Source organism: Gopherus evgoodei, chromosome 7 (genome assembly GCF_007399415.2).
Source record: "Gopherus evgoodei ecotype Sinaloan lineage chromosome 7, rGopEvg1_v1.p, whole genome shotgun sequence".
NCBI lineage: Eukaryota > Metazoa > Chordata > Testudines > Testudinidae > Gopherus > Gopherus evgoodei.
This window is the reverse complement of record NC_044328.1, coordinates 73,224,436-73,250,544: the sequence shown is the minus strand read 5'-3', so window position 1 is coordinate 73,250,544 and position 26,109 is coordinate 73,224,436. Positions and strand designations below refer to the sequence as shown.

Below are 26,109 nucleotides of genomic sequence, written 5' to 3'. Positions count from 1 at the left end.
CTTTCAACTAGCCAGACCAAAGCTAGCTCCAGGAATAACAACAGTGAAGCTGGTCATTACTCCTGAGTCATGAGGGGCAAGACACTGCTGCTGTTACTCCAGCGAGTAGATCTAGCTAGATCCTAGCTAGCTGACGTACGTCCACACTTGCTGCAATCCCACGTACCCGGCTGGAGTTCAGACATACTCGCAGCAGCTCCCGGCCACCTGGGCCCAGTTCACAGGGCCATGACATCCCAGTGCTGAAAGCTCCCCCTGGGCTCTGCAAACCACCACCAGCCCCCAGACTCTGTGCTCCCTGCATCGCCGGGACAAGGTTCTGCCAGCGATGCAGGAATCGGACATGCCTCCAGATCTCACGCTCTCACCTGCACTGGATCTTCAGGGCTGGCCGGAGTAATCAGCAGCCCAGAGGCTGGAGCCACACAAGGAACAAGTCTGCTCAGCACCCAGGGGCTGTTTGTCCACATTTGGAGCAGCCCTGGGTAGTGAAGGCCCAAGGTTTACACTTACTGCCAAGAGCAAGAGCTGCAGCCTCCCTTTTCATATCAGTTTCAGCAGCAGCCAGCTGGGCAGTGCTGTGGGTGGGAGGAACTATGTTGTCCCCTCTTATACGTATGAGCAAGTGAATGGCACTGAAGACCCTTCACCAGGCAACATTCATTGGAGGCCTAGTTTATTTACAAAGGTCACTTAGGCAGGGTGACTGATGCACTAGCGTCGTTACTGCCCAGATCCACGCTGTTTTATAGGGCTAGGAAGCCAGCAGCCCATGGATGACACCTGAGTCCCTACAGGAGAGGCTGTGGGTGGAGGCATGCAGAGGTCCTAGGTGAACACACATGGCTGTGGATGCATGTCAGGGGAGGATGTGTAAGGAACTGAGAACACTGCACATCTCTCTCCTGTCTTTAATACAGGTCAGGCCAGTTGGCCTGAACAGAAAGGTCCAGTTCTGGATATTGCACTCCTGGATTGGACTAGGATTATTAAAACAATTCTAGCATAGCAGCATTGCAGAAGTCAGAGAACTCTGAGACGCTCCGTGTTGGTCGTCTCAGCCGGCCAGATGCCTGAATTCAGTAACGTGTACAGGAAATACCTTTATCCATGGCAAGTCACTTAAAGCACAGTGATGTAGGAACCTAGGCACTGCCAGACTGGATAGGACCAACAGTCCATCTAGCCCAGTAATCCTGTCTCCTGTCCAGCTGCAACAAAGGAAGATAAAGACACCACACCACACACCTGAATCCTCACTTCAGTTTCCAGATGGGGCAGGGGGTTCATTATCTTCACTCTGGAGTTTGCTGCATTTTCTTCAACTTTGTGTCAATCCACAAAGCTACCAGGCCTCCCAGGAACCCAGAGCATTTGAGACAGAGTTAATTCAGCGTTAATTCAGAGTGGCTCCAATACCAGCAGGGTCACGGGGGCTGAAAGGTTCCAACAATGGGTAATGATAAAAGGCAACCCGGAAGTGGCCTGTTTGATTCCACAGCTTCAGCACAAGGCAGCTACTAGTGGTTGGGGAGGACGGGAAATCAGAAGCCCCAACGAAGACAAAGGCGACACCACCAAGAGACTTGGAGATTAGAAACATGGGCAAATAAACTGTGATTCAACTTCACGTGGGAGGTGGGAGGGGGAAGCAGGAGAGTTGGGGAGAAGCTGAGGCGTGACACAGGACAGCAGATTAGATGAGCTGGACAGCAAGAGAGATCAAAGCATCCTTGACTTGTAACCGAGCAGGGAGGTGACAGTCAGCACAGGGAGGTGACAGTCAGTGTCTGGCTTCAGGATGACCATGCCCAGAACACACTTTTCAGTTCTGGGCACCTTAAAGACACTGACCCATTTGCAGGGAGTTCAGAGAAGAGCAGTAAAAATGAGCAGGAGCAATGGTTTCAGGAGAAGGGATCTGTCTGGTTTGGCAGAGCCACTAGGGAAGGCGATCAGAGTCTGAAAGTACGGGAGGGGAGTAAGGAGGCGAGAAAAAGTGGACTTACTGGAATTACTTAGTGCAGCAAATGGGGTGTAAAGGGAGCTCGGCTCGGTTAAACTAGGAAAGGGGAAGGCTCGTCTACGCTCAGAGAAAATTTCCTGGCAATGAGACACGTTATCCTTTGGGAATCCTCCCATGGGAAGAGGCGAAAGACCCATCGCCTGGGACCTTTCGAATTCACCTTGGCAAGAATCCCAGGAAATTCACGGCAGTGACTGGTCCTGCCTTGGGGAGGAGAGAGGGCTGATTTAAAGAGGTATTCTCCATCTGTAATTCCTAGTGGCACAACACACAGCAGGCACCAGGTGTGGGTACATCGAACCTTCAGCATCTGCTGCTAAGCTTGCTGTGGGGCTGGGGAGCTCCTGAGACACTGACATCTCCCCTAGCCCATGCCACCCCCGGACAAGGTGACCCAGAGCCTTGAGCTGTGCTGTCCAGCTAAGATACTGAAAGGAGCATAAGCCCTCCCATCTCTTCATCAGCCCTTCCAATCCACCCACCTCTTCCCCTCCAGCCCACCTGCTTCGGGGCTCCCCTAGCCCAGCCTGATTTGCAGGATGGTGTCCCACCTGTAGCTTTCCCTGAGACCTCGGTTGGTGCTGAGCACCCATGAGGGGTAGTGACGGGATGATTGCTGTCCAGGGCCCAGTACGGGGCAGTGATGGGGGGAGCATCACCAGGCAGTGAGTGGGAAATTACTACCCAGAGCCTAGGGCCCCCATGGAGGCAGCGATGGCGGGGGAGGAATCGCTGCCTGGGGCCCCGTGGGGGCAGCGATGGGGGGCAATCGTTGGACAGGGGGCGCTAGGAGACGGTGATAGGAGAGTGGAGGAGAGAATTGCTTCCCAGGGCCCCCCACAGGGGACAGTGATAGGGGAGAATCGCTGTCCTGAAGCTGAGCCCCGATAGGGGCAGTGATGGGGGGATCGCTGGACAAGGCTCACTAGCGGCAGAGATACTGGGGAATCGCTTCCCGGAGCCCAGGACCCCCATGGGGGCAGCGATAGGGGGTCGCCGGCCCGGGCTGGGCTCCGGTGTCCGCGCTCCCCGGCGCCCCCCTGCCCGGTACTTACACGATCCACATGCCGGTGATGGTGACGGCGGGCAGGGTGACGGGCAGGATCCCCCAGGCGGGCATTCTGGCCCCGGGCAGCCAGCAGCGGCCGGGGCGCGGGCCGGGGTCCAGGCGGGGCTCCCCGGGGGCTGCTCGTCCGAAGCTCGCCCAGAATCAGCCTCCCCATCGGCGGCCCGGCGCTGCTCAGGAGAGGGACGGGGCTGCCCGTGTGCCCGGGGCCGCAGGGACCCGGCCGGGAGCGGAGCGGAGCGCGATCAGTGGCAACGCCAGAGCCCGCCGGAGCCGGACTCCACTTCCCCAGCGAGCAGCGAGCTCTGGGCCGGCGGGAGGAGCAACGCGACCCCGGCTCGGGACGGCCCCGCCCCTGCCCCAGCAAGCACGGGTGCGCGGCGCCGGCCGGGGGCGCGGGGCTCTTCCCCTGCGGGACAGGCCGGGTCCCCCCTAGCCAGGGCAGCACCACCTTGTCAGGAACCCTGGGGCCCTCCCCACAGCCCCCTACGGGTGGGGGCCCCTCGGTGGCTCTGGGCCGGGGGGTTCCTGGCATGAGCTCTGCAAAGTCACTGCCCTAGAGAGGGACCTGCGGCTGCTCTGGCTTCTGCCCCAGGAGGGAGAGACGTGGTAGGAACCAGCTGATCCTCGCCCCCCAGCACAGGCCAAGCAGCCCCTCCCCAGTACACTGGAGGCAGGGCTGGGGTCCCCGCTGACCGGCCCAGCGCTCACAGCAAGCCAGCTGCGGGGGATGGAGCTGCTGGAGGGAGCCCAAGTCTGAGCAAGTTAGAGCAACAGGGAGCCTCCAGTTCCCTCCAGCAGCGGCAGCTGTAGGCAGAGCCCTTTGTCCCTCTCCCACGCAGCTGCTGGGCTCTGCCCTTGCCCAGCTTCTGGCTTGAGTAGAAACAGCGCCCCTGGCGGCAGGGCCTGCATTGCGACCCCCGGCCAGCGTTTCTACCATGGCCTGGCCGGTAGTTATCTTCAGACAAAGCAACTCTTCAGCCCTAAGGAGACAGGGTGGGGGAGAAGGGCTCCAGTACCAGCTCCTTCAGAAAGGTGGAGATAAGAGCAGCTACTTGTCCCACCACCGCTCTGAACAGCAGCAAGGCCTGGAAGAGTTTGTTTGTGGAAGCCTGCCCGGCAGGCAGCTCCTGCTGGCTAGAGCTGCACCCAGGTTCAGGAGCTTGTGGGTTTGCCTGCTTGGGAGTTAAGCTCAGCCCTGCTGGCTGCTCTGCAAGGTCGATGGGAAACTGTTTGCTCCCCAGGTGCACTTTCCTTTCCATTGCAAGTCTCAGCCTGCAGTGCTCCACTGCGATCAGTCCTCACCTCTGGCTGCAACTGTATCTGGCAGGAGCCAGAGTCACTACACCCAGCCTTTCCACCTTGGAGCTGGAAACTGCTCTCTGCTCCATGCTGAAGTGAGAAGATGTCAAGGGCCTGAGAGCTGCATGTGTGATTCTGGGGCACTCCTGAGTCCATAAATGTTCTGTCACTACAAATATCCCCTTCTATTGGAGCAGCTCAGACACTCACTGAATTTAGCCCCCAACACTCCCGTCACGCAGGGAATTTCCTCTTTTCGATAGGTGGGGAAACAAACCTGCCCAAGTTGACAGTGGAAGAGCCAGTCATGGCTGTGGTGAAGGTAGGAGCCAAAGCTGGTAGTCAGACTCCTGGCCACATAGCAAAGCCTTGGAGAGGGAAGGTGGGGGAGGTATTATCTTTTATTACCCACCTCGTCTCTCTTTTATCCTGGGCAATAAGGATACACCACTGCTGCACACAGACTAGTTGGCATTCTATGTTGTGTAGCTGGCAACAAGTGGCTAAGAAACCTTCTTCCCAGAGCCCAGGCCAGCAAAGGAGAAGCCAGCCACTGCAGAGGCACCTACCCCCTGGCCACGGGATGGCTTCAAGTGAACAGCCAAAGCCGAGTCAATTGCAGGACTTAATTTCCATTGAGATACCTCAAGCTCCCGCTACAGCTTCCCTGAGGCAATACACCTTTAGGACGGAGGCCACTTGAATCAGAGTATTGGATGCTGGGAGGCGCAGTCTCTATGGGTCTCCCGCAGTTGAAAGTAACCACAGGCCGTTTAGTTGAAGTCCATGGAGCGTATGGTCCCAAACAGCAAATTCAGCCTTAGCTATCACAGCTGCGTTCCCAGGCTTTCCAAACATCGCCTGCAGTCAACCACTAACCACAAGGAGGTTTGCACTAAGTATGCTGTGCTCTTGAAACATCGTTCCCATACTACACGCAGGGGAAGGGCAGCTAGGTCGGTCCCCCCCCCAGGGTGAGAGAGGAGGCTTGGAAGCTTGTCTCTCTCACTAACAGAAGTTGGTCCAATAGAAGATAGTAGGTAAAAGACAAGGTGGGTGAGGTATTATGTGAGCCATGGGCTAAGGCTCCTGCCGCAGTTTGTCTCCGACAATGGACCATAGCTCTGAAACCCCCTCTGCTGGCAGCAGGCACTACTGCACAGACAAATAGCGCATTGTTACCGCCGCTAGCAAGAACAATACACTCCAGTATGTTAGGGTGCCAGGGCTAATAACACAGCTGCTGATGGATGTAGTATCCTTTGTTAGGGATTAGGTTGTTTACAAACAATGGGAAGAACAGTGTAAACTGAATAAGGCTGCTTTGGGATTGCTAAAGCTTTCATTTGCATGCACAAGTGGTCTGAAAGAGATTAGGGCCAGATGTTCCAAGGAGGCTGAGCAGTGGGAGCTGCCAACCACATTTGAAAATCTGGTCTCACTTATGGATCCAGGAGCACTCACCTCTGGTCTTGTACCATCTAGGATTGTGGTATTAAACTTTCCTCCCTCTAGCGGATTGGCTAATTTCAGTGACCAAACATCACTGGAGTTAAAGGGACACTTCCATTTCTTTTTACATGGATTTCATTTAAAAGTGACCAACTAGGTTCAGGTTCTACAATTGCCCCTGAGTTCACAGGCCAGGTGTGTGGCCCATGCAGACAAGTGAAGCAGTAACACTGACTACATGATGTGCTGTCAATCTACAGGTAAAACAAACTTTTTTTTTTCCATGTTGCTTCCATTACAGGCATCTTAATTGTTACATAGAACAACAGTAGATAAAAAAAATTCCAAGTGTGATTTTTAGTGACCTTTTTAGCAACACTTTGTCAAACATATGCAAAGAACAAAAATAAAAGCCCAATCCTAGCTGAAAGTACATGCTGACAGTTTGCTCCTATTGTACTGTACTCATCCTCTCCTCAGTGGCAGTAGTTAGCACTAGTGTGTGTGTGTGTGTGTGTGTGTGTGTGTGTGTGTGTGTGTGTGTGTGTGTGTGTGTGTCTAGAGTGTGCATGTGCTGTCGCAGTTCAGGGCAATCGCTATGGTTCAGCAAAGGCACCCACGCTAGGCTCCCAGCTCCCCTGGCTGTCACCTCTCTTGCACGGAGACACATCCCTCACCCTTCTGACCAAGGGATCTCCAGGCTGAACAGTTCCCTGCCTTCACTGTTATTCCCAGCAGAGAGAGGCTGCCCAAGCAGGCCTGCTTGCTTTCTCTTCAGAGACACTTAGCACTAACTGCCTACAGTTCCAGTTGCCACACAGCTCTTTTAATGGAAGCCTATTTATTCTTAGGATAGAAATACATCAGAGAAAACACAAAAATAATAAAAACCTACACACATGCTAATAACCAGAGATCCTCCCAACCCTAACATGGGCTCTGGTAGGAGCAGTCCTGGGTTTCCTTGTGGTTTCAAGTTCATCACAGAACAAGCACCCAGTTTTACGGGTCTAGACCCAGTCCTGCCCACCCTTCCCTAAGGACTAGGACCCTCTGTGGACCAGGGGCCGTTTGTCTGTCTGTCGGATCAGGAAGACGACTGAGCCTGTTTAAAACCAGGCTATTTAGTAGAAACTCCATTCTTTGTCTGTTGGTCCCTGGAGAATGCAGTTTGTACTAGTATATGTGAACCTTTCCAGCTTCAAAGGGCTAATAACCGGAGGAATTACATTAGCAACCTGCTCCTCCTCGTCAACAGCATGTACTCAATTACATTGTTAATACAATGGACCCCAAAGGTATTACACCTCATTCAATAAGGTTTAACTGAATAGTTTGTCCACGATAGCGTCAGTCTCACATGTGCCATCTATTTATTTTTACAGTTAAGTTAGCACATAAGCACAGGCTAGTTGATGCAATGACATCATTGTGTCTGCTGATTACTTTTCAATAGATCCTTAACCTCCCAGACAGTTTAGACCAAAAAGACCCAAAACTTTTTGTATGGGGAGTGTGGATGGTGAAACTCTTGTAAGTAAAGGAAGTTGTTGGTTGATTGAGTCTATCACAGTTTGCAGTTCTGTTTAATCAAACTGTTTTGTGTAGAACAATTACACTTTAAACAAAAAAAAGCTACTCAGAATTTCCATGTTGGGATCACAGAAGTGAAACGGTCTTGCATCAATATTGTTTGGTTCCTTAATTGTCTGAATTAAGATGCAGAGCTCCTCAGAGCAGGAAGCAGGTTTGCATTACCCTGTTTAATATGCAGCGTTCATACAAAATAGTTAAGAAGTAGCTGGGAAAATGTAGCAATGCCACTGTCTGGCCAGCATTCACATTGTGAAATCAACGCACCGGGACACAGGATTGACATAGTGAAGCCAAGATGCTGTAAGATTGTAAACTTCAAGCAATCTACATTGGACATGTTATAAAGAGGAGTTTGGGAAAAGGACATGAGAACAGAAGAGCAGGCAGGAGACCAGAAGCTGGAACTTGATACGGAAGGCGTTGGGGAATCAGTGGAGGAATGCAAATAAGGGCATGACAAGTCAGTAATGGGAAGGGAAGATGACTGTGGCGGTGCGGCACTGGAGGGGAGAGGACGAGCTGGCAGCAGCGAAGGTGACTGAGGAATGGCCCAGAGTTTTAGTAGGAGGGATGGGAGAGGGAAGGATGGATTTTTAGGCCTGCCATAAAAGCAGCAGTAGAAGGATTTGGTGATTGGCCCTTCCAATCACAGTGCACAAGGCTCCCTTCCTGGTACCATGCCAGGAGGCCCACAAGGGCTACCAAAGCAATGTCTCCCATGACTAGGTATTTAGGCCTGCGCCCTCCAATTAAAGTCAACCCAGCATACTGTTTTAAGCACTCTCTTCGGGAGGTGCTCATACCTGATCTATGGCCATCTTTTAGATTCCAAGAGCCTTGGGGCGGGAACTGGGGCTGTGTCCTGCACAGGTCGCAGCACTTAGGAAAAGATCCATAAAGGGGCAGAAACCCACAGGGAAACACACATGTCCTTCTGGACACATGGAAGCTCTAGGACCCCGCAGGAAGCCACACTCTTTTATGCCCCAGCAGATTCCAAGCCAGGGGACATGAAGCCAGGACCTCTCTCTGAGCAGTGCTGGACTGTCCTCTGGGGTAGGCAATGGCTGCAGTCAGAGCAGCCAGGCTTTGTGCGGAGACATCGCAGGGCTGGCATCACTGGCACCGGTTCACTACCTCAGCACGGGCTGTGAACAGCAGTATACTAGCAAGAGGCCAGGAGGAGCTTTATGGCAAAACTAAAGCAGTTCTGTGTCCACAAGAGCTCTGACAGCCCCACCCTGCTCAGTTCAGAGCCATTTCTTCTTAACTCTTTGCTGCCATTCTCCAAGCCAACTTGGCAGCATCCTTCTAAAGGCTCCCTTCTCATTGGGGGTGTCCCACTGCACAAGGACATAGCCTGCTACATGCTGGGCCCAGCCAGCCTGGCACAGGGGGCAACATCCTTGTTCTTCCCAAAGCCCAGATATCAATGCCACTGACTTCAGAGAAAAGGAAGGAGCCACCAAGCCAGTGTTCATTTATAGGACATTTATTACACTGTAAAAAGTCCACTGGATTCCCAGCCATTTATTCCTTATGTACATTGTCTATCCCTGCAGCTCTGGGTTTCCTCCGAGTACAGAACACGCCGGCTCTGAATCGCTCCCTATTTCCAGTGGGATTTCTGCAATCAGCCCAGAGAATTTATAAAACTAGTTCAGAAAACAGGAAGAACTGAGATATGGTACATTCCAGCTGGCTGGCTCCGCTTCGGGAAGGGATGGCAGAGAAGGTACCAGCATCCACAGTATAGGGAAGAAGCAAAGTGCAATGCTGCCAGGGCTTTGCTGAGCTGCTGGAGCTTTGGGGGCAGGGAAGGAGGGAAGCTGAGCACCCCAACACCCATGGTGGGACTTGACAAGCAGCAGCCAGCTCCTCTCTCAAGCTAACGAGCATGAAGGCCCGATGGCTGGAGAAGAGAGCACCTGCAGCTGGAAATAGGAAGGGCCAGTGTAGTATCTAGGCAGGAGGATGCTGTTTATTTCATGGGGAGTTGCTCCCCAAGAGCTGCTGCGGTAGAGGCATTGCTGGGGCTGCTTTCAGCTGCTGGCTTCCATCTAGTCCACCCAATAGCTAACGCTGGTTGGATTCTCTCTCTCCTCCCAGAAAAGCCTCAGTGTGTGTCACTCAGACCCAGAGGGAGGGGGTAGAGTTGGTCTCGCCAAGGGTGTCCACTCATGTCCTCTCACCATTGGGCTGAGGGAATTTGGTGATACACTGCAGTCCAGAGCCAGGAGAGCGCAGCCTGCACACCACGGCCAGCAAGCTCAGAGCCAGGCTGAGGGAGCTGTATGTTTCTGGGGAGAGGAATGAAAGCCAACCCCCTGCTGCATGGGGATGCCCAGGGTCTGCAACAAGAACTAGTGCTGAGGACAGTGGACATGGAGGATGAACCAGCTGGACTGAATGATCAGAGGGGTCCCAGGAACCCAGGCCTCTCTGCTCCCACAGCACGGAGCGTCCCTCTTCACCTGCTAACAGCAGTGGCTTGGTCACAGGCTGCTGGGTAAAGGTGGCTGCCTGGCTCCTGAGATTGCAAAGGCAAGGAGGCGCTCAGTGGTGATCAGTGGCACTGAGCTCCCCCTCTAAGGAAGGGAGCCAGTGACTCCTGAGCAGTAGCCATGAGAAGGGAGCAGAGGCCGACATGCTCCAGGGAGATTTTAGCAGCTGCCCTGCCAAGCACTCTGCTGCCCTTCTGCTCAAGCTACCGTCCTCTACAGCAAACGTGGCAACTACCAGGGAGGATCTAGCCGGTGTCCTCCACCTGCAGCACTTCCTCAGCAAGCCGTCCTTAAGCCCCCTCACTCTAGTTGACTTCAGAGGTTGTCATGGGATCGGTGGGTCGTGCAGTGGCCAGGAGGGGAACAGGGGAAGTGGCCTCAATCAGGGCAGGGTTGAGAATGATTGGCAGAGTCATAGGCGGCACCCCGACCTGCAGGGGGGAAGCGAGAGGCTGCAGGATCAGTGGTGACTGCGCCATATGAGGAGGTACATCTGTGACGGGGCTCATCCTCACCGATGCCACTGCAGAGAGAGGGGAGCCAGAGGTGCCTCTGATGGCTGGGCCAGGGCCTGGGGCTCTCTCAGAGTCTGTGGAAGGAATGGAGAGAACAATCCTTTGTATTAAACCCTCTCCCGACTAACCCCGAGGCAAGCAGGGATCACGGAGCCTGCCCCCATGCCGGTCTCCCACCCACGCCCATCAGGGGTCGTAGGGCCTTCCTCACACCACCCTCCCCTGAGCGGGGATCACAGGGCCACCCACAGGCCAGCCTCCCCCCAAGCCAAGCAGGGATAGCAGGGCTTGCCAAGGCCAGTCTCCCTGAGCCAAGCAGGGATCACAGGGCCTTCCCCTGGGGCCAGCCTCCACCCCTGAGCCGAGCAGGGATTGTGGTGCCTTCCCTTGAGCCACCCTCCCCAGTCCCAGTCAGGCAGCCTGAGCAAAGACACAGCCAGGGCAGCTTGCGAGCACTCCTCCATCACTACAACCGCAGAGGGATGGAGGCCTAGGCTTGTCCAGTTGAAAACTGAAGCCCACTCCACAGCTCAGAGCCTGCTCAGGAGACCCAGCCCCTGCAGACCCATCTGATTGAGGCTGAAAGTGGCTCCACTGAACCCAATCCCAGCTGGACAATGCTGCTGGGGAGGGAGAAGTGCTTGAGCCCACAGGAGACTCACCACTGGCACCCAGCTCAGAGGACTTCTCCAAGGGTGCTGAGTGGGCAGCAGAAGCAGACAGGGCAGGGGCCACTGGTTTCTGAGGATGTGGCTCTGCTGGCACACTGGGGACAGGTTCTAGATACATAAAACAAGCAGTGAGCCTGCAGCCCATCCATGAGCCATACTCCCTCCAACCCCACCATCCAGCCTCTCACCACAGTGCCCTACTCACAAGACCCACCACTCCAAGCCTACGGGCTCACCAACAAACGCAAAAGGCATTCCCTCCATCCCAGGCTTTTGGGCTCAACAACATCCTGGCACTGGAGGAAGACTCTCCCCTCTTCCTCCAGGAAGCAAAGATCTGGCCTACAAGAGACGGGCCGTGATGGCAATTCCCCATCCCTGCGTACCCTGGATGACTGTTTGTTTGAAGAGCTCATCGCGCAGTCTAGGCAGGAAGCAATCTATCCGCTCCCAGGTGATCTCCCAGAGGTCCGAGTACCCTGTGCGTGAATCGGCACTGTGGAATATTCCAGCTGTATCCATCACAAGCAGCATGTTCTTCAGAGACTCTGGGATGGCCTCTGACTGCAAAGAGACACTCTTTAGAACAGAGCTGGGGCAACTCAGGGACAGAGAAATGGAGGCACAGAACAGCTGACGGAGGGTCTTGGAGCATGAGACCACAGGGGGAGATGGGACCAGGAGGGTTTCAGAGCAGGAGTGGGGAGAGGAGGGAGCAAGGAGTAAGAGTGGGAAGAGAAGGCACCATGAGGCCCAGAGAACAGGGGAAGCATTGTAGCACCCACTCAGTGCCATACCAGTAAGTCGCTGGAGCCTGCATGCATGTACTTGTCCATGAAGTCCAGGATCGTCAGCCACAGAGCAGCGAACGTTGTCAAGGAGAGCAGCGGGGAGAGATGCTGCAGGAACACCTAGAGTAGCAACCACCACCACAGTAAGGGACACGAGTTAAGAGGCAGCACTAAGCCACAGGACTGTGACCCTCAGCTCTGGGGCCAAACCCTCCATCCCAGAGCTCTTCCTTCTTCTGGCAGGTTCAGGAGAGGGATAGGCAGGAATCCAGCCACAGGGCTCTGAGGGCTCTAGAGGCAGTGTCCAGCATCTGATCTCCCCTCCTTTAGATCTCCAGCACATGCTGCTGCTCAGCTCTGACCCCCACACTTCCATGCCTTTGGCACCCACTTCCCCTGGGCCATGGGCCAAAAGCTGATCCAAGGCGTTATCACTGATCGCTCTGGAGGAGAGGGGAGTGTTAAAGTGCCTGTCTCCATCCTCTGTGAACAGGAATGTTTCTGAATGCTGGGATGAGGGGGACATGCTGCAGCCTGGCAGCAGGACACCCCCTTGAAAAGCAGGCATTGCATAGCAACATTAAGTACAGCCTGTGAAACTCAGGGAGGTGCCCACTGCTCAGGGCTAATGCCTGTCCAGATCACACACTGGCAGTCAACCTTCAAGCCCACCCCCACAACAGCAGAGTTGGGCAAAATCCAAGCACAACTTTTTAGCTAGACCCCAAGCAGAGAGTCACCGAGCTGTCTGCCACAGAGCTCCGCACACACAAGCGGAACGAGGCACATCCTTGCCTTGGAGAGCAGTGTCGAGGCTCTCATTCTCGTCTCCTCCATCCCACCAACATCAGCTGGACTGACGTTCTCCAGCAGTTTGGTCAGCAGAGGGAACAGCACCTAGTGGATCAATGACATGAACATGCTGGGGGTCACCACAGCACAGGCGGTTGCTAACCTGGCCAGAGTGGCTGGCTCATGGCATTCTGAGGACTCACACCCAGGCCAGCAAGTGCAGAGGCAGCTCAGGATATGAGAAGGACAGGGCTGCTTTCACACCTCAAAGAGGTTCAGCTGGGAGTCTGGGCAAAGGGGTTTTCAGAGGGACTGGGAGTGGGGAAAGCCCAATCCCTCACTGTGAGTGGGCAACTGCCTGGAAGAGCTGCACTCCCATGCTAGCCACAGGGCATGGGAAGCCAGTGCCCTCAGCCCCTGGACGGTGTGCTCCTTGACTCCCCCATACAGCACTGCTAAAGCCAATAGGAAGCCAGCCAACTCCAGCTACAGTACCCAGAGGCAGCGCTCCCCTGCTCAAGTGCACAGCCCAGCTGGGAGGTTACCTTATTGAAGCAGGACTCCCACTCCAGAGCATCCAGTGCCTGAAGATCATGAACAAGGAGAGCCCGCTGCAGGTAGGTAAGCGCCTGCATCCGCACCTGGCGCCGGGCATCACAGCACAGCCAGGCGATACCTGCACACGGGTGAGAGTCAGAATCTCATTTCCACATCAAACATAGGGCGGTGTCACATCCTCCTCTGCCACCCCGTTGGCGAGTGTAAAAGCTCATTCTAATGCAGAGCAACACTTTGCTGTGCAATCTGGTGCCTTGGGTGAGAAGTGCTAGGGAAGGGCATATGCTGCCCCTTCTTCACCCCCTGGAGAGAGGCTGTCCAGCACCGAGGTCACAGATGGGGAACCTGAGGCCTAGAGTGGTGAAGCGACAAGTCCAAAGTGAGCCAGTGGCAGAGATGCCAGGTTGGACTTGGCTCACAGCCCTGCTCGGAGCACTGAGTCACGTCTCTCTCCAGCTCCGACCGTTCAGAACAGAAGTGCTGCTGCTCACTTAGTCATTGTGGCCCTTTCCCATGCTGCCCTGCAAGCTCATCTCAGCTGCCAGGCCCCTCGCCTGGATGAAACAGGATGTTAGCCAGTGGGAGGTTACTGGTAGCAACAGCCATGTCAAAACAGCCAAGGAACAGGAGCAAACGCACTGATTTCTTCTCAAGCTGGGCCTGGACATCACTTGTCATACAGCTGCTGTCCAGTGTCCTTTTCCAGCTGGAGAGGACATGAGGAGCAGCCCAAGCTGAACTCTCCTCCTTCCCACCTCTGCAGGGCTCGGCCCTGTGTACCAGCCCCCGCCCTGACACTGGAAATCTCCACTCCATCAGCACATGAAAACAGTGGGGGGGGAGGGAAAAGAGGAAGAGACTTTACCCTGCAGCAAGGGGCACCAGCAGTTGGACCACAGTGTTTGAGAGTCTGCTTCGATTTTCTTCCCTGCAGCCTCCAGGTGGCGCTGCTCCTCTGCCCAGGAGCTGTAGATGGTGGCAGCTCGTGTGTGGAGGGTGTGCATGAGGTCCAGCAACTGCAATTAAAAGCATCCAAGTAAGCAACACGCCAGGGATGCTGGGGGCGGGGGAAGGGGAGAAACTTTAACCATGATTTCAGAGGCTACTTGGGCACCTGAAAACTCGGGGTTTTTTTTTCCCCAGATAACAACATCTTAGATACAGTGCTCCTGTCAGATAATATATAAAAAAATAAAATTAAATAAATATTAGACCCACTCAGCTCTAATACTAACATGTTCTGATATCTTGTGTCAGTTCACTTAATGGACACTGGTTTGGTTTAAAATGTTATTTGGTACTAATTCTTGAATACAATAATTCAAACAATTGTAGAAAAATCTAGATTACTTTCTATCACTTTTTTGCAGTTCATCAAGCTTGGAACAGATCATTTAACTTTTGGAAACATCCTACTAGGGCCAGACCCCATGAGTTTATACTTCCTGGGGCTCTAGGGGTGTTACCCCACTATAAATAACAGACTAGAAACTGACTTTAAACAGGAGAGAAACTGACACTGTCAAGTCACTTTCACAGTATTGCCAACCCCAAATGTTCATGAATCAGGCTCATCAAAAATCATGAGATTGGCTTTAAAAATAATGAGATTATGAATAAATAATACATTTAGTGTTCTTTTTATTTACATTCTGCTTTTTTGAGCCTTTACAGTGCACTGGGGTCAATTTTAAAGCTTTCCACACACACACACGAGGGCTAAAAACGTCACTTCTCTTTAAGAATGAAGGATGAAATCATCACATATACACTTGACTCCAGGAGCTGCGGCTTTAAAGAAAACAATAATCATCACGAGACTAATGACAAAATCATGAGAGTTGGCAACACTGCCTTCTCTTTAGAGGCTAGTTACTTTCCAGAAGGGTCTTAAACACAAACACGACAGTGCTTGAGTTGCAGTTTTCATGGGAGAATATTTAAAACCAAACACCAAGAAAATTCCACATTTTAAAGCTGAGAAAAGAATTGAGACTTCTGAGGTATATCAGGGCCAATGCAGGCAGGAAAGAAAAACAAACAGCACTGGGCAGGGCAGGAAAGAAAAACAAACAGCACTGGAGTTCTGGGCAGCTCTTCCTCTTGAAAGAAAGTTGGAGGGTCAAATCTCCTAGACATTAATCAAGTAAAACTATTGCCCTCAGTGCCTCCACTCAGAGATATTAACATCACAGTGAACTTAGATTACACGTGTGGTCAATAACTGTACACTTCATACTTAAATATCGGAGCCACCTTATCCAGAGTTACACATCATATATGCATTGGCTCAGGGACTACATTTTCCCACTAGGTGCCTTTGAAAATCTGGCCTTTTGTCTGTGTCCTAGAGTGACTAGACAGCAAGTGTGAAAAATTCGAGCAAGGGGTGGAGGGTAATAGACACCTATACAAGACAAAGCCCCAAAATATCGGGACGGTCCCTATAAAATCGGGACATCTGGTCACCCTAGTGTGTCCCTCAGTGCCCCATCTGTATGATGGGAATAACAGCACTGCTCTATCTCACCGAGGGGCTGTGATGTGAGGCAGCCATATTGCGATGATGGGGCCACATAAGTACCACAGATACAGTCGGAACTTCTCTATATCTGCTATCCCTTCCCTGGGTTTTGGCTCCTTCTTTTTACATACCCCCTCACATCTCCCTCTTTTCTGAATAAAAACGGGGAGTCTGTTGGCACCTTAAAGAATAGCAGATTTATTTGGGCAAAAGCTTTGTGGGTAAAAACCCATTTCTTTTTTACCCATGAAAGCTTATGCCCAAATAAATCTGTTAATCTTGAAGTGCCACCAGACTCCTCATTGTTTTTGTGGATACAGACTAATGCAGCTACCTCTCTGATCTTTTCTGAATGTAAACTTGGCTCAGAGGGCTTGGCTGTATTTCTTCTGAGTCCTCTGCTTTCTCTCTTCAACATCCCCCAGGGATTCCTGTTTTACAGGTTCATCTAAAGACTTTCAGATCCTTAATTTAATCACCAACCTCTCTTATCTTAATCACCCTGCCTCTGTTTGTTAACAAAACACGGACTCCCTGCCCCAAGAGCACAAGCTGCAAGAAGTACCTCTCCTCTGCAGAACTCACATTCCCCCTAATTCTGTGAGGTTGAGAGGTCTGCCTGGGAGCCCACCTCCTGTAGAGAACTCAGGGTGGGGCAAGACACCCTCACCCTCCCTAACTGGCGCCCTTGCAACTTGCAGGACTCTAGTGCCCAAAGCAATGCTATGACCTGCCTTCCCCTAAACCAGGGCTAAAGACTTCTACTCCTCACACAGATTCGCCCACAACAGTGTGCAGTGTCACCTCCCCTCTATGCCCACCATACACAGAGCACATCTGGGTCATGCAAGAGAGGGGGACAGACACACTGGCAGAGATGAGCCTGTCTTTAAAGGATGGGAGGAAGCAGCACTACTCCGGGAGGAGGAGGGAGGATCAGGGGAAGGACTAGTGGGTTGCATGGGAAAGAACGGAGCCTTTCTAGGTATGTGGGGAGGGAGCGGTCCAGCTGGAGAGAGGGAGACAATTGCAGTCATGCCGACCAGGTACAGTCTGATCTTTTCTGCATAAAGCCTGTAACAAGGTTATTGCTCAGGGGACTAATGATTCAGTTACTGAACTCTACAGCATGACACCTAACTCCACCTCAGACTCGCCCCAGGGCTCACACATCCTTCATTCCTCTATCACAGATGCCCCTCACCATCTCATCACAAAATCCCCCCCATCCCAGTCACATTCTTCAGTGACCCCCACAGCTCCAGACACAGCCTTCACCTCTCTTCATTAAACCTGCCCACCCCCACATCTGCCTGTCTCTCCCCTCATCACATAGGCACCTCCTACACTCCCCTTAACACTAAAACCAGACATATGCCTGCCCCCTAACTGAGCACTGATAGGGTGGGCAGTGGGGCCCCCAGATGGGAAAGGAGAGGAGGAAATCCTGGCTATACTTACGTCCTGACTAACCTGTAAAGACACAGTGTGGTAGCAGGCCGGAACACTCTCGTCGTCGTCCTCGTCGCTGTGGGAGTGGCTCTGGTGCTGGCTCGAGGCCCGCGAGCGCCTCAGAGAGTTCTCTTTTGGCTTCTTCTTGAACCGGTTGGATTTACCATCATACTTATGGCTCTTCACCCGCTTCTCCTGGGACTTGTACCCTAGGGAGCACCAGGGGCCATAACATACTCCATCATACACACTGGGATCCAAATGCAGACTGGCCTGCAAACCCCTCTCAATCTACATGCTAACAACCATCTGAAGCAAAGGGCCCAACCTCATGAGGTGCCGAGTGCTACCCGAGGTCTGTGGATCCTCAGAGCCTGTTGGAACCAAGCCCTGGGAAGCAGCACCACCTGGCTGATGCTGCTCCTCTTTTTCCACATTGCAGTCACATGGTTACCCTCACTGGCAGGAATGAGGGACAGGAAGGAGCTATGGAATGAGGTCAGCACTAGCTCACTACTCCAGCACCAATGGCCGGACTGACCTCCACTGGGTGATCTGCCTGCTGCAGCCAGCCAAGCTTTAAAAGACCAAAGTGAGAAGGCCTCCCCCGGCCTCCACCCCCGCCTCTGAGAAAATCCCACAGCCGGTTGGCTCTCCTCTGGGGGTGCGCTCTGCTTGTCCCTTGCTCCTTTGTGTTCTGTTGCTGGATGCACACTAACCAAGCCTCACCTCACCTCCGTTCAAACTCGCCTCTACAAAGATGCGGATGGTTTTGACGCAGAGCTCAAAGTTCTCTGGAGTGACATGAGCAGCATCTCGCACAATGAAGGACAGGGACTCCACGCACTTCATGAGAGATTTCGTGTCGTGTGGGCCCAGGTCCAGACCCACAGTCAGGCTATACTGGTTCACAAGAGGAGACGGACCCTGCCTGCTGAGCCCAGCCATGGGTTTGGGGCTGTCAATGTCGTCCTTGCCAACCTGCAATGCGGGGCAACAGCAGTGTGAGAGGATGCAGCCCTGTGTGCACAGCACAGCACACATGCGTCAGCCCATCCCCAAGGCCAGAGGCAGGTCCTTTTCTCTATTGTCAACAAGTGGTACTGCTGCAGGCAGGACCCATCTCCCCTCTTTTCCACACTTGTCTCCTCCCGTTAACCTCCTCGCCACCTTTGCCTCTCATCCCCCTTTCCTCCCCTCACCCCCCTTGCTCTGTTCTCCAGTCCCACTCCCTTCAGACCCCACCCCACCCTCCACCCAGAGCTGTCAGAGAACTGCACCCACTCACTACAGGGCATGCGTGAGCTAGATGCACATTGAGGAGGATGGGATCTGCAGGGCAGAGAGCTCAATGACAGCTGCACCCCGACTCCAGTGGATACGTGTCCAGCTGTGGTGCTTACAGCTATCTCACTTCTGTACACTCTGCTGCTACAAGGGATCGAGCCTTCACCTCAGGCAGCTCTCGCCTCACTCACCACCAGCCAGCCGCTGTTCACAACATCCATGTCAGTCACAGTGCGATGCATCTTGCCTTGCTTGCTGTGATCAGCATACACCTCAGAATCCGAGGTGTAGCCGCGGTCCAGGCTGACATCACTCGGGTGGTAGGACAAGGAGATCTCACTGTCAGACTGTGCACCTTCAAGAAGAAATGCACAGAAGTGAGCCAAAGCCAGAGCTCCAGAGGATACAAGCCAAAAGAGGCTGCTCCTTCCCACAAGTTCCCAGTTGGAGAATTGGCCAGGCCTCATCTCCTCTTGCTTTTCCCTCATGAGTGCAGCCATCAGAGCAGCACCCGCAGGGGAGAGAAAGACCAGATCTTTGTAACAGTTTATCCCTTCTGAGGGAACATGTGATTTATGCTGGGAATTCCCACAGGATTCCCTATGCTCTAGTTGGCTAACATGGCTGGGGACCTAGAAGGGGAGAAAGTCCAATGCTGAAGCCTGGGCAAATGAAGATGGAGCCCAGCTGGGGGTCCCCAAAATTGGCCTCCCAAAATTGCATTTGCAAAATCTTACACACACACACACACACACACACACACACACACACACACACACACACACACACACACACACACACACACACACCCATTTGTGCATGTGCCCCCCGCACCCACTGCATAGCCATACAGAAGAGGGTATACATGCAGATCCAACCAAAAACATGGCCTGAACTGCTGAGCCCCATTTGTACTCATGGAAGTGCTTTCATTCCAGGCTCCTCAGCAGCACTCTACTCCAGGGGGACAGATCAGAAACATCACATGGAAAAGGTAAGTTTGAGGAGAATTACTGCAGTTGCTATGGTGGGACAGGGCAGCACAGCCAATGTGTTGGAGAATTTCATGCGCCAGACAGGGCCTCGGGGTCATTCACCCAGCCCCACCTCTACACTAATCTCATGCTCTCTAGTAGCCACCAGTGTACTTTAGCATGCTGTATCATAGGGGCTGCCTTTTCTCCACCTGGCATTCAGTCTGATATCACACATTCCCAGCTAAGCAATCCTTGCTGGGGGGAGTACTGAAGCCAATGGAATCACTTATTTACAGGCAATTGCTGGGTGTTCTCCAGCATCCCACATTTGCTACAATCTAGCCAGCAGGGAGGGAGGTAGAGCTTGGCCCTGAATGTCCGAATGCATTTCGTGGTACAAGACTCATGGCAGAAGAGCTTGTGGTCTAACATTGCCACTGGATCTTGTTGTGTGCTTGTGCCACCAACAGATAGCAGTGCTAGAAGAGACTGTAGAGAACAATCCTGGGCTGGCCCCTGGAGAAGCCAAGATGAAAGGCCCATCAGCCTTGTCTCCAGCAGCTAGAAGTCTATGGCAGCAGGACTTGCCAAACCAGCAGCATAACACCCCAGGACCTCACAAGTAAGAGCCAGGGAGAGGAACGAGGCCCTGCATTGTAGCCTCTGACAATGAGAAGGCACATCATCAATCATTTTGCCATGTGCGGGGGGGGGGGAGGGAAGAGAGGGAGTTGGATTGGATTTGCCCACGCTCCCAACTGGATTGCTCTCATGTGATCGGTAAGTATCAAGGTGAGACAGTGGGGGACTGGTGAACAGGTTTTGTATGAGTGGCCAGTGCCCTGTCTATGCCCAAATGGGTTCAGAATCACAAATGTTTGATTGCAGTTTCTCAGCACACTGCTCTTAAAATAGCCACAGAGGAGCCAGTCTCTTCATTTCCTTGCTGTCTCCCCTTGTAAGAATATCTAGTAAGATGTGGACAATAGCTCAGTTTATATTACATCCCCGAAGAGGGGGATTAATCTGTACTGCCCAGGACAAGACCCCCCTCCCTCTCTCGGAACACAGCAGTCTCTCGCAGCAGCTGTGCAATCTCAGCTTCCCTTTCATTGTTCCCTCTGGTGCGCGGGCTACTGCTCCAGGAGGAGATGGCAGAGCAAAGAAAGGGACAAATCATGAGTAGGAGTGAACAGCAGGTGCTAGCTTTTAATCTTGCTAATGTAGTTTAATATCAGCTTTGTTTTCCTGCAGTCCCCTTTGCTAATTGAAAAGCCTGGGGAAGCAGCTGCTTATCTGGCAAGCAGGCATCAGATTTCCTAGCAGCAGCCCTCTGTCTTACCTGTGTCATTATCTGCCCTTGCTGTAACCTGCAGGGCTGGGGGCGGTTTCACCCCTGACCCGATACACTCCAGGAGGGTGAAGAGTGTGTACCAGTCATCCCCGGAGTGGATGTTGGCAGCATTGGTCTTCAGGAGCTCATGGAGGCCATAGGCAACCTGGTGGCTAACTCTGGACAGCACGCTGGGCTTCATCATTAGCAGGATACGGAGTGAGAGGAGAACCTGGCCAGGGAAGGTGGCAATGAGTGCTCACGGCCAGCGCTACATCCAGTCCCATTTCTTACTAGTCCTCTTCTCCAGTTACTTAGGGCTAAAGGCTGCAGCTTCTCAGCAGAGTTGCATGCACTGCAAAGGACTGTGAGATTAACCCAGCCCCCTTGCTCACTGGTGTGCAGTAGTCACATACAGTGTGCTTAGGCCAGGCCCCCTAGCCCCTGGTGGTTGGCAGCAGACAATTTCTGCTGTAGTAGGATGTCAGCAAAGCAGCACAAGCAGGGACAAGGCATTCAATGTGGTGTGTAAAGAGTATAAAGCTCCGCATCACCCAGGCAGTGTGTTAGTACAGAGAGGCTACAAGCCCAGGGGACTGTAAGGGTGTCCCTTTAGGCACATAAGCTTCACGCACAAACTTGGGTGAAAGCATTTTAATCACCACTGTTCCACATAACACCTTCAACCCCTAGAAATGAAAGGGTGGAGAAAACCATCGGTCTGCAGTTCAGTCTGTTCACTTGTCAGATGTGTTCTCAGATGCAAATGCCCCACAGGGTGTGAATCTGTCAAGACCTGACACTATTTTTAACTGACTAGGCTTTAAGCGGATGTGGTCCCTTTGGCTATGAGATTCCCCTCTCCCAAACCAGGTCCACTTACCCTCCTTCTCCATGACAAGGGGCATGTTCAGATGCCTTTGGAGATGGGTCTCTCTCTTGCTAAGGGCCCTCATAGGGGAATTCTTCTCCCTCACCTTCATTGCTCTGAACCCATCAGGTCAGACTCCATGGCTTTTGCCTTTTAGCTGTAACTCTCCCCTTCTTAGCAATTCAAACAGCTTCCAAACTGTCCTGAAGTCTGCAGCAGGGCACCAAATCCCAAGACAAGTGAACAGGTGGGAAGTGGTGCTGCCACAAATACAGGGAGGAGGCCAGCGCTCAGAGCACACAAGTGATGCCATGCTAGGATGACTAACAGCAGCAACAGATTCCTCATGGGCTGGGGAGTGTAGACACAAAACCCAGTGCACCGACCTCCACCACCCCCTTTACCTGGGCACTGATCTCCTCCCGGCGCAGGAGTCGAATGGCCAGCCTGAGCAGTCCTACCACCGCTCTTTCCACCAGGAAGCAGAACTCCAGAGCATGGACACACAGGTGATAGAGGTGGTCTCGTACTGCCTGCCAGACACATCCCACACGATCCCTAGCCAAGACAGCAACAGGAGAAAGGGCAGGGTGAAGGGAGATGAACAGCAGGGCGGAGTGGCTGCTCTTAGACCTCGCAGCCCTAGTTTCTCACTGCTTCGACTGGATGCTCCAGAAGAGTTACCAACAGCAGATCTATGGGAGCTCATTGCTTCATGATTCACAAGCCACCAGCTGAGGGAGGGCACCCTAAACTCAGCTTCCTTGGAACCTCCTGGCCCCTTTGCTCATTTTGCAAACCCCTTCCCCACCTCAGGTGTGCCAGACGCATGGGGGCTCCACCAGCCCGCCCTCCCATATTTAGCAGGAGATCTTTGCAACAGGTCACTCACCTCACCATAAAGGCGATGTGGGGGAAGGGTAATTCTTGATCATAAGACTTGGCACTGCGGCTACATTATCCCCCCACTGCTACTCTAGGAGTCAGGTCTCCTCCACCTCCCCATACCTAGCTGGGGCAGATACCATTTTAGTCTCCATGTCCTCTAGGTCTCCCTGTAGTAAGCAGAGATTCACAGGGGATGGCCCCTTTGTTTACAGGTACAGCTGGCAAACCAAGCCCATAAGGAACTGAGCCCCTGGACCTACACATCAGCTGGTCACTGCTGGAGCAGTTCTAGAGACTGCGTTTGAAAGAAGGCATTGGCATACAGCTCAAAGAATCACCTATTCTCCAGCACAATCCTCAGCAGCATCTCCAAGCAGAAGGCAGCGTCCTCCTCATCATATGTCTCCTCATCAGGAGTCACAGAGATCAAAGCCTGAAAGAGCCAAAGATCATCAGTACCCATCCTCACCTCTACATGCAGTAAAAACTCTCCCAGAGGGACCAGCTTGTGCATTCCCCCAGTCACACAGCACTTCGCAGCTTCTGCAACTGGATCAGCCACTTCGCAGAGCAGAGCTGCCAGATTCTTTTTCTGATGCGCTAACTAATGTTCAACTATACCTCTACCTCGATATAACACTGTCCTTCGGAGCCAAAAAAATCTTATCACGTTATAGGTGGAATTGCATTATATCGAACTTGCTTTGATCCTCTGGAGTGCGCAGCCCCGCCCTCCCAGAGCACTGTTTCACCATGTTATATCATGTTGCATTCTATCGGGGTAGAGGTGTACCAGGCATTCAGGCATGCAGCTTGCCAAGGGAGGGCAAGAGGGAAGGCCCCAGGGCTTCTAGGCACAGCTATGCAAGCTCTCAAGCCTCTGCTGAGTCCCACAGTGATCCTTTAAGAAGCTATACAACAAATTAACCCCTGGCTCTGCTCTTAAGGAAGTCCCTGGACCTAAATTTCCCATCCCAGAGACAGTGAGAAACCTTGAGCCAAAAGCTGAACTGAGGGCTGTTCTTAAAGTGCTCCTAGATAAGTCTTCTGTAGAAGGACCTGCCAGGGAAATATTCCACTGCAGTATGTGATACATGGCTGTAATTACAGCGTTCCCTCCTGACCACTATCCTCCAGCTCTACAATCTGCCTGCGATGCCTCTCACCTTCATGAGCTCCTGGAGGGACTCCAGCTGGAGGAATTTGCTTTCAGTGATCAGCTTCTCAGGGTCACATTGCTGCAAAGAAGAGAAGGGAAAGGGAAAGGGAAAGGGAGAGTGCTGTGAGCAGGAACACAACCTGAAGAAACACAGCTCATGCAGGTCTGCACACACAAAATAGATTGGAAAGGCCCATTTCTAATAACTGAGTCCCCATCCAACCAATAAGCATCACTAGAAGCCATTCCTCCTAAAGAACCTGGCCTCCACTGGGCAGATTTTAGGGGAGAGAACAAGTCACCTTCTGACTGTCACATCAAGGAAAATCTGTATTTGTTACAAATCTATTCTCAGCTTGTGTTTAGTTATGGGACTCTAAATTAGAGGGCACATCTCAGCTCCCTGTGGGAAAGCACCTGCATTTTTATGGACTTATGGAACATGGATCCCCATGGGCGAGTGTTGTTAGACCTGTACGGAGTACACTACAGCTCCCTACAGCTGTGAATATGCAGGTATTCTTCAGGGTCTGTTAGGTCCTTGAAGTTTTCAAGTCCTCTGGGATCCTGGCTCCATCTAAATGGTCAACACTCCTCCACAGGAAGCGGGTACTTGGAGTTACAGCCCCACTTCCCATTATCTGTAGAGATCTGTCCTCTCATACACACTGTGCTCAATGCATTGCACTCTGTGCCAGATTCTTTTCAGTCCCGTGCATTACCTTTATGCACTCCAGAGCCATTCGCTTTGCCTCCTGGTTCTCTGTAGATGGCCCCCTCATGCCAGATTGTTCTGTACCACTGAGTGTGAGCCAGCTAACAAAGCTCAGCACTGTGGATTCACCGCTGCAAACAGAACACACAAACACATCAACCACACAACAAGAAACCATGCATGTTCCCTAACAACCACGAGGGACTCGCTGGGCTACATCTCCCTGTGCCACTCACCGGTTAGATGGGGTCTCTTCCCGCTGCAGAGAGATCTTGCCATTGGGATCCACAAAGTCTTCAACCTGGAAGTTAGACCAGAGTGCATGTCCCAGTGTTCACCTCTTTCAGCTCTATCTTCTTCACATCCCCTAATCAATTTTCCACTCTACCTTCCCATTCCTGAAAGTCTACACTATCTGATCTATACACAGCAAACACCCTGGCCCCCACATACAGACATTGTAACCAAACCTGCAACCCCACAGGCAATACCACAGAATCGAGCCATCTACAGTGCATTGTTGCAGTCCTCACACCACTGTATTTCCCCATACAGACATGTCTAGTCATTCATTTTAGCAGATGTCACAGTTGGAATTCATCAAATTCAGTTAAAACAAACAAACTAACACTAACACTAACAAACAATTTGAGAAGCAGGAACCCACAGGTCACTACTGTGCTAACCCTTCAAGAGCTGTCTTGCTCTATACATGCACTGCTAAAGCCATGCCTTTCCAAGTGGGCTCTCTTCCTCTTTGAACTGGGGCTCTGCAAAGCTGGGCTCCTCACTTGCCCTGTCTTGAATTAGCCAGGAGCTGGTTGTCATTACCTCCACCATGGCCTTGGGCAGCAGCTCTGCTCGGAAAAGCTGCAGCATGGCTTCCATGATGTTTTTCCAGCCCTCCCGCAGAATGTCGCCATGGCGATGTGCCAAGTGAAACACAGTCTTTGCTGCGATGTGGGCCTTGGGATTACTTCCAAAAACACTGGGCAGATTCTCGATAGACTGCAGGAGAGAAGATTGGGTGGCGGTCTGTCAGCAAGACACATTTCCCTTTCAACACAACCCAGGACGGAGTGCATCGTGGACCCTGCTATGGGACAGACGATATTTCTAAGAAAGGCTGTAGGAAAGGCTGGGATCAGCTGGCTTCTCTGACCCTTGCTGAAACACCGAGGGAAGACAGATGCGCCTTTGTAGCACTTCAGTGACAACACTACTATGCTGATAGGAGGGGTTTTCATGTTGGCATAGGTACTCCACCTACCTGAGAGGCAATAGCTAGGTCAACAGGAGAATTCTCCTGCCCATACAGTGCTGTCTACACCAGGGGTTAGATTGGTTTAACGATGTGTGGATTTTTCACATCCCTGAGCAACAAAGTTATACTAACCAAATTTCCTAGGGCAGACCTGACTTAAGACTTTGCACTACAGTAACTCATTCCAGGATTACAATGCTCTTTACTAATACTTCATTCAACATCACAACTCCCCTGAGAGGCAGAAATTATTAACTTCTCTGTACCTCAGTTTTCCTCGCTGCTCTGGTCTACATCAGGAAATTAGGTTGGTATAATTACATCATTAGGGGAGTGAAAAATCCACCTCCCCGAATGACAGTTAAA

The 26,109-nt window shown here is 52.4% G+C and overlaps 2 protein-coding genes across 12 annotated transcripts in view; both read right to left on the bottom strand.

Annotated features, from left to right (window-relative positions):
• LOC115655522 (transmembrane protein 150A-like) overlaps positions 1-3,160 on the bottom strand; it is a 30,859-nt gene extending 27,699 nt beyond the window's left edge. Inside the window, exon 1 of the mRNA XM_030571064.1 lies at positions 3,082-3,160. Coding sequence (XP_030426924.1) covers positions 3,082-3,146 — 65 coding nt within the window. The 5' untranslated portion in view covers positions 3,147-3,160. The remainder of the gene's footprint in view (positions 1-3,081) is intronic.
• A 5,758-nt stretch (positions 3,161-8,918) lies between these two features.
• The window catches only part of GBF1 (golgi brefeldin A resistant guanine nucleotide exchange factor 1), a 177,431-nt gene continuing 160,240 nt past the window's right edge, over positions 8,919-26,109 (bottom strand). For 9 of the 11 annotated variants that reach the window (XM_030571052.1, XM_030571054.1, XM_030571056.1 and 6 more), the window contains 17 exons: positions 25,311-25,487; positions 24,716-24,780; positions 24,487-24,610; positions 23,772-23,843; positions 22,944-23,038; positions 22,122-22,275; positions 20,856-21,078; positions 18,728-18,891; positions 17,984-18,230; positions 17,259-17,458; positions 14,139-14,289; positions 13,261-13,391; positions 12,719-12,820; positions 11,930-12,043; positions 11,519-11,696; positions 11,124-11,240; positions 8,919-10,535 (listed from right to left, as the gene is read on the bottom strand). In XM_030571052.1, coding sequence (XP_030426912.1) covers positions 10,252-10,535; positions 11,124-11,240; positions 11,519-11,696; positions 11,930-12,043; positions 12,719-12,820; positions 13,261-13,391; positions 14,139-14,289; positions 17,259-17,458; positions 17,984-18,230; positions 18,728-18,891; positions 20,856-21,078; positions 22,122-22,275; positions 22,944-23,038; positions 23,772-23,843; positions 24,487-24,610; positions 24,716-24,780; positions 25,311-25,487 — 2,598 coding nt within the window. In that variant the 3' untranslated portion in view covers positions 8,919-10,251. The remainder of the gene's footprint in view (positions 10,536-11,123; positions 11,241-11,518; positions 11,697-11,929; positions 12,044-12,718; positions 12,821-13,260; positions 13,392-14,138; positions 14,290-17,258; positions 17,459-17,983; positions 18,231-18,727; positions 18,892-20,855; positions 21,079-22,121; positions 22,276-22,943; positions 23,039-23,771; positions 23,844-24,486; positions 24,611-24,715; positions 24,781-25,310; positions 25,488-26,109) is intronic. The other 2 variants (XM_030571055.1, XM_030571063.1) reach the window with 1 other exon arrangement.